At 47.8% G+C, this 12,871-nt stretch overlaps 1 protein-coding gene across 2 annotated transcripts in view; it reads left to right on the top strand.

Annotated features, from left to right (window-relative positions):
- The window catches only part of ANO2 (anoctamin 2), a 388,517-nt gene that overhangs the window by 142,296 nt on the left and 233,350 nt on the right, over nt 1–12,871 (top strand). For both annotated transcript variants that reach the window (XM_054526733.2, XM_054526736.2), the window contains exons 8-10: nt 878–933; nt 2,147–2,188; nt 8,671–8,735. In XM_054526733.2, coding sequence (XP_054382708.1) covers nt 878–933; nt 2,147–2,188; nt 8,671–8,735 — 163 coding nt within the window. The remainder of the gene's footprint in view (nt 1–877; nt 934–2,146; nt 2,189–8,670; nt 8,736–12,871) is intronic.

Here is a 12,871-nt window from a genome sequence, read left to right as displayed (position 1 = left end):
TGTGAGACACTGTTGGAATTAAAACATAAATCCCTTGTATAGTTTTCAAACTTTTTGGTCTCAGGGTAACTTCACACTTTTAAAAATTATTGGGAACACCCAAAGGGTGTTTGCATGGCTATGTCGACCAATGTTTACTGCATGAGAAGTTAAGGATGAGAAATTGTGAAAGTGCAAGAATACACAAACACACATGCCATTAGCCATAGGGGATGATGTCAGCACGTGCCACAACACCCCACTATGTACTTGTGAGAGAAGAGTGAGAAAGCAGTTAGAAACCGTTAGTGCTGTTAGAAAAATAGTTTTGCCTCCAGGGACCCCCTGAAAGCCTCATGAGGACTCCCAGGGCTCTCCCCAGACCACATTTTGAGAACCACCACCCTATTGGTTCTTGCCTACCTCAGGGATATTATGGTCCAGGCGGCGGATCAGTCACAGCGAACACTGCCTTGTGAAACAGCAGGAAGGAGCTCAAAGTGCAGTCGGATGCTCTCACACAGACTTTTATAGATCATGATTAAAATGATCCATATAACCATTCCTATGCGGTCATGGAGCACAGAGGTTCTCACCTGATGGTGGTGGAAGGTTATTGGAATGGAATGACTGGAATCTTTGAAGATAGGAGGAATGTGAACTTTGAGACAGCATATTTGATATTAAAACATAATTTTGTATTTAGGGAATGAAAAAATATTGTTCTTATACTAAGAACCAGAGCTTGACAAAAAGTTCTAGCCTGGATGATATAGAGGAGGCTGCAGTGATTCTCAGCTGGGGGGGGGCATGTGAAAGTTTATTTATCAAAAAACAGGGGTTAAGTTGAGAAACGCCTGCCCCAGAGTTACTATTTTCATCTCCCTTTCTTCCATAGGTATTAACTCTCTGATCGCAAACAATATCTATGAGGCTGCCTACCCTCTGCATGACGTAAGTACTATTTTCATCAGCATGCTCTCTGTAGTCTCAAAACGTTGAAAACCACAACTTTTCAGTGGCAGTGAAACGGGTGAATACCTGCAGGGTGAGGCAGGAGTGAGTCATGACATTAAAATACCTTGGCTGACCCTGGACCACTCATTGCTGACAATAATCCCCAGTTTGATTTTTGCCAATCATCTCAAACTGTCTCGCCAATGATTTCCCCAGATGACAAAATAAACTGGGCTTTGTTTGAGCTTTTCTTGTACTCCCTAGCTTTATTTTTAGCAAAAGTGTGACTATACAGATGTGGCATGAGGTGATTAAAGGGAGGAGATATTGATGAGGGTGGTGGATGGTGGTGGAAGGAGACTGAAAGGCCTGAGTAATCCCTAACCTGGACTGTCAGACCTTTAGCTGCCTGAAAGTGATATTTTGTATGTGAGAGTTTTGTGCAGATGTGAAATTCCTCCTTAACATGCAGATACATATTAACGAAAGATCATTATTTAAAAAAAATTCTTTTGAAGAAAATCTCTCAGAATTCCTTGTACAATGCTTTGGTTAAGTAAAGAAAACAGAATGACTGTAATGAAAGCTCTCCTTGACTGGAGATAATGTTACGAACATCCCGTGATACAATGCAATGGTATTCTTCAAGACAATTTATGAGAATGTAACTGGTCCTTGAGCTAAATGCTCCATGGCTTCACTATTCATCAGACTGGTCAGGTCTTGGGCACCTGCCATGCAGTAGTGCCATTTGAGACTGCTGAGGTGGGGCTCCCTGACTGCCAGCAGGAATTTTTCAGATGGGAATCTTCTAATTCCTGACATATTTGCAGTGGCATATGCACTGCTAAGTTCTGCAGTTATGGACAGAGTGAGCATGTCATGGCACAGGTGATTTTCACGTGATGGGCTAAACCATTTAAAGTCTGGAGCTCTGCCATTGCATTGCTATGAGGGGCCATAGGCTGATCTCTGAAGTGTATGAGGGGGCACATCTTCGTGTGAGAAGTTATCCCAGGAAATGTGTCAAGTGTTGATGGCTAAGAAAATGGAATATCAGCCCCTTACCATGCCATGCTTTTGACCTTCCTTAAATGGGAATGAAAAAAAAGCAATGATATTAGAAAATAAAAAAGAAAATCCTTTCTCCTTTGGCACCTGTTTCTGGTAATTTCATTGGCTTTATCCAGCATCCCTTTTTCTCCCACAGGGTGAATACGATAGTCCAGAGGATGATATGAATGACAGGAAGGTAAGCCTGCCTCGTGCAGCATCCTGGACTTTGGGCATGCGAGATTACGGGTGGGTGTGGAAGTGGCTAGAAGTATCTTAGATGTTCTCTTTACCTGCTTATCTACTTTCCAACAATTTTACCAGCTCCCCTGTTTCCCCCACCCAGGTATTTGGAAATGTGAGGGTGGTTGCTACTGCATTTAGTGCCTGGAGAGCCACAATGCCAACTATTCTGAAATATATCCAATGGCCCTCCACACACAGCCCTCACCCCACCCTCCCATGGCAAGAGAGCACCAGTTGAGAAACATTGGCTGTCCAGATTCCTTAACTGAGAGATGCAGAAACGGAGACACAGAAACTTGAGCACCTTGGCCTGGATCACACAGCCACAGGAAACAGAGATGGGGCTCGGAACACCTCTAGCCCTCAAATCCAGGGCTCTTGCTTAAAACATGTGATGATCCATGCCATTATAGCTTTTGGAGGGTCAACTTTAGGTGATTCTTCTTTTCTTTTAGGCAGGCAGGTGGAGTATAGCCACTCCCAAGTTATAGATGAGCAATCTGAGTGTGAGGGAGGCTCAGTTGTGCTTTGTAGTTCAAGAAACTAGGAATTGGAGGTTACAGTTACGGGAAGGAAAATGGCCCCAACCTCTTCACTGGGGATGCACCAACGATCCCCTTATGCCATCCTCCTGCTGGCTTCTCCCCATCTTCAACAACTCTAGTGAGCAGAGGAGGGTGGGCGATGGTGGGAGGGATGAGGAGCTGAAGCTCAAGCAACTTCCCTCCCCCACTCTGTTGTCTGGAAAATCATTCATGCCCCAAGTTGCCTTTTGAGCAGGCTTCTTTTTATCCTGCCTATTAGTCCCTGTTATGAAGTGTTAAGTATTAAAAACATAAAAGGTCTTTTCCAGAAATACTGCGGTGATTGCTTACACATGTCCCCTCTCTGCCTGCCCAGGGAATCTGCTGTATAGTATTGTGATGTCTTAACCTCATCTGTTTTCTATCTGATGCTAATAGTCTTGGTGTTTAATTTCCTGAAAAGTCCTGCATCAGATTTAAAGGAAAAGGAGGAAGCATGTCTCGCCACATCTCACCTCTCTCACCCAACCATTTTCTGTCCTCCCACTCTCTAATTTTTCCTTCCTTCCCTTTAAATGGTGATCACCATCCATTGCCTGCCTAAGAAAACAGGTGGTGACCCCAGCCTGTCTAGGATCATTACAGAGACCAGGAACACACAGCAAGTCATAGGAGAGATCAGTCAGCCTTCTGTTGCCTGCACTAATGGAAGAAGTAAATTGTGGACTATTTACAATATATATGTTATAGATATAAAAATATGTATTTGTCTTTGGAAAGATATGAAATTACTGTTAACCACAGCAATGCCTTTTAACAAAAAATTTTCCCATCAGAAAGTGTTTCTCTTTGGCTGATATAATGAAGTCAGGGTCCACTCCACCTGGTAAAATAGGTGGGAACTAGGAGGCAGGGAGAGCCCAGCCAGGATGGAATTGTATCTCCATGGATAACTCCCAAAGTTGATGTCAGAAAGACGCTTCGTGAAGGTGAACAAGTCTTTGAAGGACAAGATGACCCTTTCTTGTGGCCTTTCCTTGGGCTTGCTGGCCAATCTTGGTGATACCTAGCCAGAAGAGAAGACTGGTTTTAATGTCCCTGAATGTTCGTGAAGTCAGGACTAAAACCTTAGTGTCCAAATCCCAGCTGGTGCTGTGTGGTCATGTTGACACAGCCTCTTCTGTTAAGCAAGAGAGATTCTCACAACAGGGCTAGATTTGTTTCTGTAGTTCTAGTGGTATGTGGGTGGTGCCTACAACATATCCTGAAGGAGAAAGAGCAAAAACGCCCAAATGTGTGCTGCATATTTATTTGTTTTCATTATATTATAACCGTCAAGTGTTCTTCATGGTGGTTGCAGGAAGCATTTTGCTTAGGTGCGAGGAAGGACTCCCTTGCATTTGGAGCTGGAGGACATGGAGAAGGCTTGGGAGCTGCAGTGTAGTGTGGCCTCTCTGGGGCCTCTAGGGATTATTTGCCATGGTGTCCCTACCTGCCCATCCTGCCAGGACCTGGATGTTCTCCTTCACTCTTCCTTACCATTTGTGGCTGTTCCCGTGTTCTCCCCAAGACCCAGGCTCATTGCAGGCAGATTCTAGGCAAGCCAAGAGGCCCTAGAGAATGTCAGTCTCCCTCTCCTGAAGCTCACCTGGTGCTATTGTGCAGTTTCCGTGACTCAGCCCCAGGTAGGGGCTGGAAGTCTCTTTCTTTCCCCTCCTGGAGGGTCGTTAAGAAGAGGCTTCCTCCCTCTTGAGAACAAGGAATTCCTGCCTTCCTAGAAGCCAGGACAACCGGAAGAGGGAGCAGCCTGGGGGTAGATGGGTCCCTCCTGGCTTCCAGCAGCTGCCTAGTTCCCCATTTGCCAAAGCTGCCTAGTGTCCTGGAAATTCCCAGAGAAGTGGCTGTCACCATCTGCTCAGGGCTGCCCGGCTCCCACTGGCTCTCTGTGGCTTCTTCACCCACTTACAGGGGAGAACGCAAAGTAGAACTTTGGATGTGACTTCCTTTAGCATTCTGGAAACCCTTAGTCCTGGATTTTCCAGCCTTTGCAGGTGGATGTCTTCCCTAGTGGATAGTTAGTAAGTGACCCACTGAAAACTGTGGAGAGAATCACTCCTGCAGTTTAAAACTTGCCTTCCTGACAAGAAAGGCACTTTTCTTCTTGGTTTCAACTGAGGATTCATTTTGCCATGCTGCAGGACTTTCATGTTACTGTATGGAGAAGCTGAGACCTAGAGAGGTGGGCTTACTTGCTAAAATGTTCAAATAGGTTAGTGTAGCATCTGGGAGTAGAATCTAAGTCTCTTCCATTCAGGCTGCCCCGTCCCTTGAATGCCTCCAAGGTGGCTAGAGCATCTTTCTGCCCGTCTCAGGTCTAGCTGCTCTCTGAGGAGCTTGTGGCCTCAGGGAGGGCCGTGAGTCCCACACATCTTGATGTTCTCTGGCATTGCAAAGTGTTGTTGCAAAGGGTTTTTAACACTTGAGTTCCCTTATAGTCTCGTGAAATCCTTAAATTGATGACCTCTGTCAAATGTGATCCCTGGGGAGCCAAACTTGCTGCTTCTATCTCTGATCCATCAGGTGGGATGGTTCCTGCTGTAAAGGCTTGGGGCAGACAGACACATCTGGGATTACATCCAGGGCTCTGGAATCAGGCACTGTCCATTAAGAAGGAGCAGTAGTCCCTCCCTGGTTTATTTGCTAGCTTTGCCAGTTGGTGAAGAGAGGACGTGGTGAACCTCTAAGGGAGAAAGTGGATTCACTAAGAGCTGCATTAGAAGGCTCTAGACTCTGCAAGTTTAAAGGGACTGTTATGTGTTTGTGTTTTACTCACACCATGCTGGTCCTTATGGGGCAGGACTCCAGAGTGTGCCTCCCTTCACCCTGACTGCTGGTCCCTTCTGGGACCCTGCAAGCTGGAGTTCAGCATGATCCACTTGCTCTTAACTGTGTGTGACTAACCTTCTTAAAGATTGGGAAGGTTCTACAGCACTCTCCACCTCCCTCCCTGCCTCCCCTGCAGGTGACAGAAGGCGTGTGAGCTGGCCTGGGCATCCAGGCATAATTGCTGCACCGCCTCCCAGCTTTGGTGCTCTGTAGCTCTAACTGTCTGTTTCAGGGGCTGACTGATCACCGCCTCCTCTGTATGCTTCTAGCTTTTCTGTATCAAGCCCAGATAGTTCTCTTGGCTCCTCCTCATCTATATCCACAAGCTATGGATACATCTTTGTGTTTAGAAGAGACCATGGTGAGAGAGGGACTTTCTGGAAGTCTCTTTCAGCAGATCTGGGATTCAACCAGGGAAAAGGCTTCTGAGGTCAGCTCTCAGTTGAGGCCATACTGGGTTCCTGGGACATTTTTCGTTTTTGCCTTCAGGGCAGTGGCAGATAGGTGTTCTCAAGCTCAGGTTTTGGCTGGACATATGACTTGGGGAGGAATTTGCTCTGGAGGTCAGAGCCTATGAGGCAGACAGTGATGTCCCATAACTCTCGAGGGGGTGCCCTGCCTGCACCTCCTGACGCAAGCGTATCTCCCTTTGGGCAACAAATGATGTCACTATGACAACCAGGTGTTGGAGAGCCCAGGGGAGGGAGTAAAAACTCAGGCAGTAGAAGCACCCAAGATGTGGGAGGAGGAGATGTACTAATAAGAATAAGATTAGGTTAGCCACTGCCCTGGAGTGAGCAGGAGCAGTGCTCATGAATTCAGATCTTCCTCTGCCTTCATGCACTGAGTAACCCCTTTTTGTATCTGGGTTTCCTCCATTGCGAGTGGTGGTAACTGCTGGTGCAGTTTGCCCTTTCAGGGCCTATGTAGTCTCTGGTCCTGTTTTGCAGTTGCTGGAAGACATTGTGACAATAAAAGTCTATCACCCTTAAGCAAGAACGCTGGTTCTCATTTCCATTTTAATATCATGTCTTTAAAGATTCTTAGGTAAACAGGATGGCTCCCTGTAGGGCTGATGTTCAGATGGGCTTCTGAAGTACCCGATTAGAGTAGGTTCTCCTTGACAGATTTCCTCGTGAATTGTGTGTGATGTGGTAGGAGAATAAATAATGTAACAAAATAGCAGCTGTATTATAAATCTGTCAGTTCTAGACATATAATCTGATAAAATGCTGATATTGATTCAGCATGGATATGTAGGTGAGGTCTAATGATGATCCTTTAATGAATGATTTTATTTACTGGGATTGATACACAGGTTTAGTGAGACACATGCTAGTCCTGCTAAAGTTGCTGCAGAAATATTCCAAGATGGCCTGGCCTGATGTGTTTGGTTTTGCCCCTACCCCTCTCCTGGAGCCACTCTTGTCAAGGTGATCAGTGACCTCAAAGCCACTGAGTCCATTGGCCACTGCTCATCTGACCTGACCCATTAGCAACATTTGACACAGCTTGTCATCTTCTTTTGTTTGAAATCCTTTCTCCCCTTAGCTTCCTGGATGCCACACACTTCTGGTTCTCCTCCACATCACTGGGCCGCTCCTTCTCTCTCCTTTACTGGTTCTTCATCACCCTCTTGACCTCTAAATGGTGGCGTGCCCAGGGCCCAGACCTCAGGCTTCTTCTATACTTACTATCTCTTCTTTGGCAATGACATCAATCATTTAATGACTTTACAAATTGCCTCCTCTTCAATAACTCTCAAATGTACTGGACTCTTCTTTGAACTTCAGATTTTTATATCTAGCTGCTCACCATGCCCCTGGATACCCAAAGAGCATCTCAAAAAATGCATCCCCAAGTGAGCTCTTGATTCCACCCCCACTAACCTGTCCTTCCCACAGTCTTTCTCATTTCAATAAAAGGCATCACCATGACTCAGTGGCTCAGGCCAAGTTCTTATTTACTCTCATCCCACATCCAATCCAGCAGTAAATCTTATAGGCTTTACCTTTAAAATCTAAGCAGAATCAACTAGTTCTTACTATATCTGCTGCTGCCCCCATGGTGCAAGCCATCATCATCTCTTCCCTGGACCATTCCGATAACTTCCCTATGCCTCTGATCACTCTCAGTCTGTTCTCCACACAGCAGCCAGAGTGAGACTTCTGCAATCTCAGTCAGATTGTTTTGCCCTCTACTGCACATCTCCCAGTGGCTTCCTTCAAAATCCAAATTTCATCCAGTGTTGATACAAAGATTTTAGCATGGCCTGCAAATCCCCAAGAGATCTGGCCATCCTGGTTCTTTCTGACTCTGTCTCCCAAGTTCTCCCCATGCTCACTCTGCCCCTGCCACACTGGTTCCCTGTTCTTCCTAGGATGTACCATATGCACTTGCCTTGGGGCATTTGCACAAGAAGAGTGTCCTGCCTGGGACACCCTCCCCACTTCCTTTGTGTCTCAGCTCAATGTCACCTCCTCAGAGAGGCCTTCCCTGGCCATCCTGTCTACAACAGCACGCTACTCCTCTCCCTTCCTTCACATTCTACTCCCTGACGTTGATTAATTTTTCTTCATTAAGATTTCAAAATCTTATCTGTTTATATGTTTATATTTATCTCTCCACACCAGGGTGTAAGCAGACTGTGGCTTACTGCTGTATCCAGCGTGGGGACAGTGCCTGGCACATAAGGAGATGTCAATAAATACTTGTTAAATGAGTGAATCATGAACATTAGGGCTCATTTTGCTGGACTAGGCAAGATGTGGGAATAAAGAAGACAGGGTTCTGCTAATCAGGTGCAGGACTGCCTCAGAGTGTGATAAGGTTCATCTCTATAGTTTGGGGAAGGAGAAGCCAGTTTCCATAGCCTCCCGATTCTGAACATCTCCCCGTAGATGTCTCATGAGAATTTCTTAGAAGCTGTACTTTGGGGATAAAAATCTGACTTGTTAGGATGGACAAAATCAGGTGAAGTTTCCCGTCTTTACCTCTAACCTTTTTCCTTATTTTCTTTGTTTAGCTGCTATATCAAGAATGGGCGCGCTATGGAGTGTTCTATAAGTTCCAACCTATTGACCTCATCAGGTAAGAGGTGGTAGGGAACTTTTGGAAGTATCCTGGAGATGCAAGTCCTGAAAGATGTATCATAAACCTTTTGACTCTGACAGTCCTTTGCTTAAGTGGAGGGATCTTCTTTTCTAGCTTCTATGATCCCTTCCTCTGTGTCTCATGGGTGGGGAAGCAGCTGGGGACATGGGAGCGACATGGAGGCTGTGTGGGGCAAAAATACTGTACACGGATAGACCATGACCTCCACCTTGAGGTCTTCAACACTGTGGTCTCTTTCCCTGCCTGTTCTCTGGGAGGGGTGCATGGAGCTGTCTCATTTCTTTTCCTTAGTCTTGTCCTAGAGAAGAACCTGGATGAAGCAGATTCTTGGGTTATGCCCAAGTGCCAGCGTTGATCCAGGAAAGGGTGGATTTGGCAAATCACATGGGGAATATGCTGGCTGGCCTGACAGAATGTGGACTTTTTATGGCTTTTCCAAATTAGAAAGGAGGAGAGACTAGGCCCTGGGATTCCTCCCTTCTGTGTTGTCACAGAATGATGTCCTGTTTTCTGGCACCTTGGACATTTCCCCAGCTTCTGTTGAACATTAGTGAAAAGTCCTTTGAAATAACTTACTGGAATATCGTAGGTCTGACTAGTTTAAAATGGGTTCAGGGCTCTAGAAACTCAATCTTCTGGCTGGAATGTTGGGCGGCAGCACTGTGTGACAGCACTGGGCTGAGAGTCTGGAGACATGAGTTCTGGTCCGGGCCTGGCCACTAAGTGCTACCATTTCTTTGGGCAAGCCCCAGTTCCTCTTTGATCTTCAGGGTCCTAGTTGTCCTAACTTGGGAGGCTGAGCTGAGGGATCTGTGAGTTCACATCGTAGAATGTGCTCATTTGGAAAAGATGGGCTGCTGGAGCCTGCAGGAGGAGGCTGCTCCATGGTGGACGTGGTGGACTCACTGCCCTGAAGTCACCTAATGAGCGAATTCGTCAGCCTGAGAATAGAGTGTGTTCCTGGCTGGTTGCCCTGGGCTGGGATTGTGAGAGGGGCAGTGGCCAGGAGAATCGAGTCTAGAGGGAGGAATTCCAGCTTCTTCTTGGAAAGAGAAAGCCGCGTGGAGGCCAGAGTTTGGGCAGCTCACCTCCTACACAGAGATGCAGCAGCCCTCCCAGCGGACAGAGCTTGGTTGGATGTCTCTTGGAAGCAGGTGTTTGTTCCAGCTGAGGACCGTGAACCAAGGTCTTGGGTGGGGGAGCAGGGACATGCGGGGCCTGTGACCAGGCGCCTTCACCCTGTCTCCCGTCCCCTGGCTGCCTTTCATGCGGCATGGGCCACCTAGATTGTTCTCTGGGCCACACCAAGGCTGATCATTCCATTCTTGGTGGGCTTTGATCTTTCTCTCTGGATCTCAAGTGGCCACCCACTCTGTCGCCTGTTTTCTCCAACTACTCATTTTTTTTTTTAAGTATGATTAAAAAATAAAAATTCTCCCTACCAGAGAGCCCTATTTTTTCCACCAGAGACTTCAGGTGACGCGCCGCCAGCTAAGTGGGAAATGGCTCCAATATGCACTCGGTTTTGGCCACCAAAGCAGCCTCACCTGCAGGGGAAGTATTGCCTTTGGAGCGGAGCCCTGCTCCGGGGCCTGGCGGTTCCTGAGGATGGAGAGCTCAAATCTGTCTAGACAGGGCACGGTGTACTGGAGCAGGGCCGGAGGCTGTCTACAGCTCCTCACAGATCAGATGGCCTGGAACACTCCCACGGCCCCTGGGCAAAGCCAAGTCTTGGTCAGGAGGGAGAGGAGGAAGGAGCCTCAGGAGAATGGGGCGCTGGGCAGCATGTGTGTGAGGAGCCAAGGCAGATGGTGATGGTGGTTGTCATCCCAGTGGCATAAGGAACTCTCTGACTTCAAGAAACTGCTGGAAAGAGAAGTGATGGAAGGGCTGGTGGTGGGGAGCACTAGGGGCAGAAGTGGGCAAGTACCTGGATAACTTGTAGAGAGAAATGTGGGCTGGAGCGTGCAGGGAGCAGCTACTTAGACTCGGTGAGCACACCAAAACTCCTCATTTTACGCTCTTTTACCAAATGGTCCCAACTTGCTTTCCCCGATTCTGTCCAAGTCCTCTCCTTCCTCCTCTTCATAACTCAGTAATCCCTGACTGGCCTCACTGTCACTTCCCACTCCCCAGTCTGACTCTGAGTCTTGGGGATTCTTCTTCAGCACTAGTTCTCTCTTTTGCCACTTGCTCTCTATCATTCCTCCCACCTCCTGTCGGGGCCCACCTGCCTGCAGAGTCCAGCCTGTGGCTCCCTTCCTGAGCCATCACAGGCCCCACACCGTGACAGTTTTGCTCCGTGACTACTTACTACCATGCATGGCACCCTCCGTGTGCCTCGCGGAGAAGTTGCCCTCATATGGTCTGTGTTGGAAGAGTGACGGAGCAGGGGAATCTGGCACAGGCGGAACATGATAATTCATGCACAGGCCTGGCCAAGGTCTTTCCCACCCATTTCTTTGGGTATTCAGCTCCTCATTTATAGCGCCAAGCTTCTGTTCCTCCTCTGGAGCCCTGGTGCTCCTCCTCTGTGCCAACTGTTTGGAAGATTCTAAAACCTCTGTGCGAGCCATTGAGAGCTCATGGGGCGGGAGACCTGTTTGTATGTGGAAGGCCCCGGGACTAGCTCTCCTTCCCTTTCCACAGGCCTTCAGGCCTCATTTTGAGTCTTGGGGTTTGAGACACCGTTCCTGGATGTTGAAAGTCGACAGAGGGGAGGCAAGATGCCCTTCCCTGCACCCCTGGCCCCTGCCTCCACCCGGCTGCAGCGTCATTCGTGCCCAGCAGGCTGCACTGTGAGACTGCTGATGGCCTCCAGCCCCGCAGGGCTCTCCTCCCGATCCTGCCTCTGCCCTGGAGACGGGCCTGCAGGCCTGAGTGTGTGTGTGAGCCTGTATGAGAGTGTTTGAGTGTGTGTGTGAGTGTGAGAATGTGTTCGTGTGAGAGTGTGTCTCTGTGTTGTGAGTTTGTGTGTGTGTGCAAGAGTGGTGTGTGTGAGTGCATGTGTGTGAGTATGTGTAAGAGTTTGAGAGTGTGTGTGTGCGCTAGAGAATACGTGTGTCTGGGAGAGTGTGCGTATATGTGAGGGTGTGTGTGTGTGTGAGAGTATGAGCGTGCATGAGTATGTGAGTGTGAGCAGGGGAGTGTATGTGTATGAGCGTGTGAATGAGTGTGTGTGTGTGTGTGTGTGCATGCGTGTGTTGGTGAGTGTGAGTGTATGTGCGTGAGTGGGTATGAGTGTGTTCATGAGTGTGTGTCAGTGTGAGAGTGTGAGTGTGAGAGAGTGTGTTCATGAGTGTGTATGAATGAGCGATTGTGTGTAAGGGTGAGTGTGTGTGTGAGTGTGTGTGTGAGAACTCTCTGGAAAGTTCCCTAGGGAGGTATCCAGCAGGAACCTCGATGAGTGAGTGCACCCCAATCCAGAAGACCTCCTGGGCACTTCCAGCCAGCAGCACTTGTGCCCTGTCAGAAACATGGCTTGTGGCTGATAATATGAGGAATGACTCCTGAGCTAGAGTGAAATGGCTCTTCTAGTCCTTTAGGGAGCTGGAAGAGGGTCCTCACAGCTGGAGAAGGACATTTCTGCCTGCACTTCTCTGGTTCAATGCTCTAAAACCCAGGAGGAAAACAGCCCTTATTTTCTGGGAAAACTTGGGGACTGGAGGCCTTTTCGATTTGTAGAGGTCTGACCCAGTACTAGTCAGGGCCGTAATCTGTCTTTTTACTAAAGTTAATATCTGCTCCCGGGCTGATTTTCTTAGCTTGGACGTTTTGATATGAATGAGACAAAACAATAGGTCTTAAGCATCTTCTGAGTGTGATTTCCCTTCTGACTATACTCTGCTGAAACTTATGTACAAAAAGTTTATTCTAAAGCAGCTGCCACTGCCTGCCTGTGACAGCATGGGAAAGAGAGGGTTTTAGAACTGGACTCAGCTCAGAGGGATTGCAACCTGTTGACTTGTGGGAGTTCACCAAGGGGATAATGCATGGGGAGCTTCACTGTGCCAAACTAGGCCTGCAGTCTGAAGAGGGGTAATGGTCCCTACTCACTCCCACCTGTTCCAAGGGTGCTCACTTCATGAGTGAGGCTTCCTGCACTTAAAGTC

Source organism: Pongo abelii, chromosome 10 (assembly GCF_028885655.2).
Source record: "Pongo abelii isolate AG06213 chromosome 10, NHGRI_mPonAbe1-v2.0_pri, whole genome shotgun sequence".
In the NCBI taxonomy this organism is placed as follows: domain Eukaryota; kingdom Metazoa; phylum Chordata; class Mammalia; order Primates; family Hominidae; genus Pongo; species Pongo abelii.
Note: the sequence above shows the minus strand (reverse complement) of the source record. Positions and strands in the feature narration are given on the sequence as shown.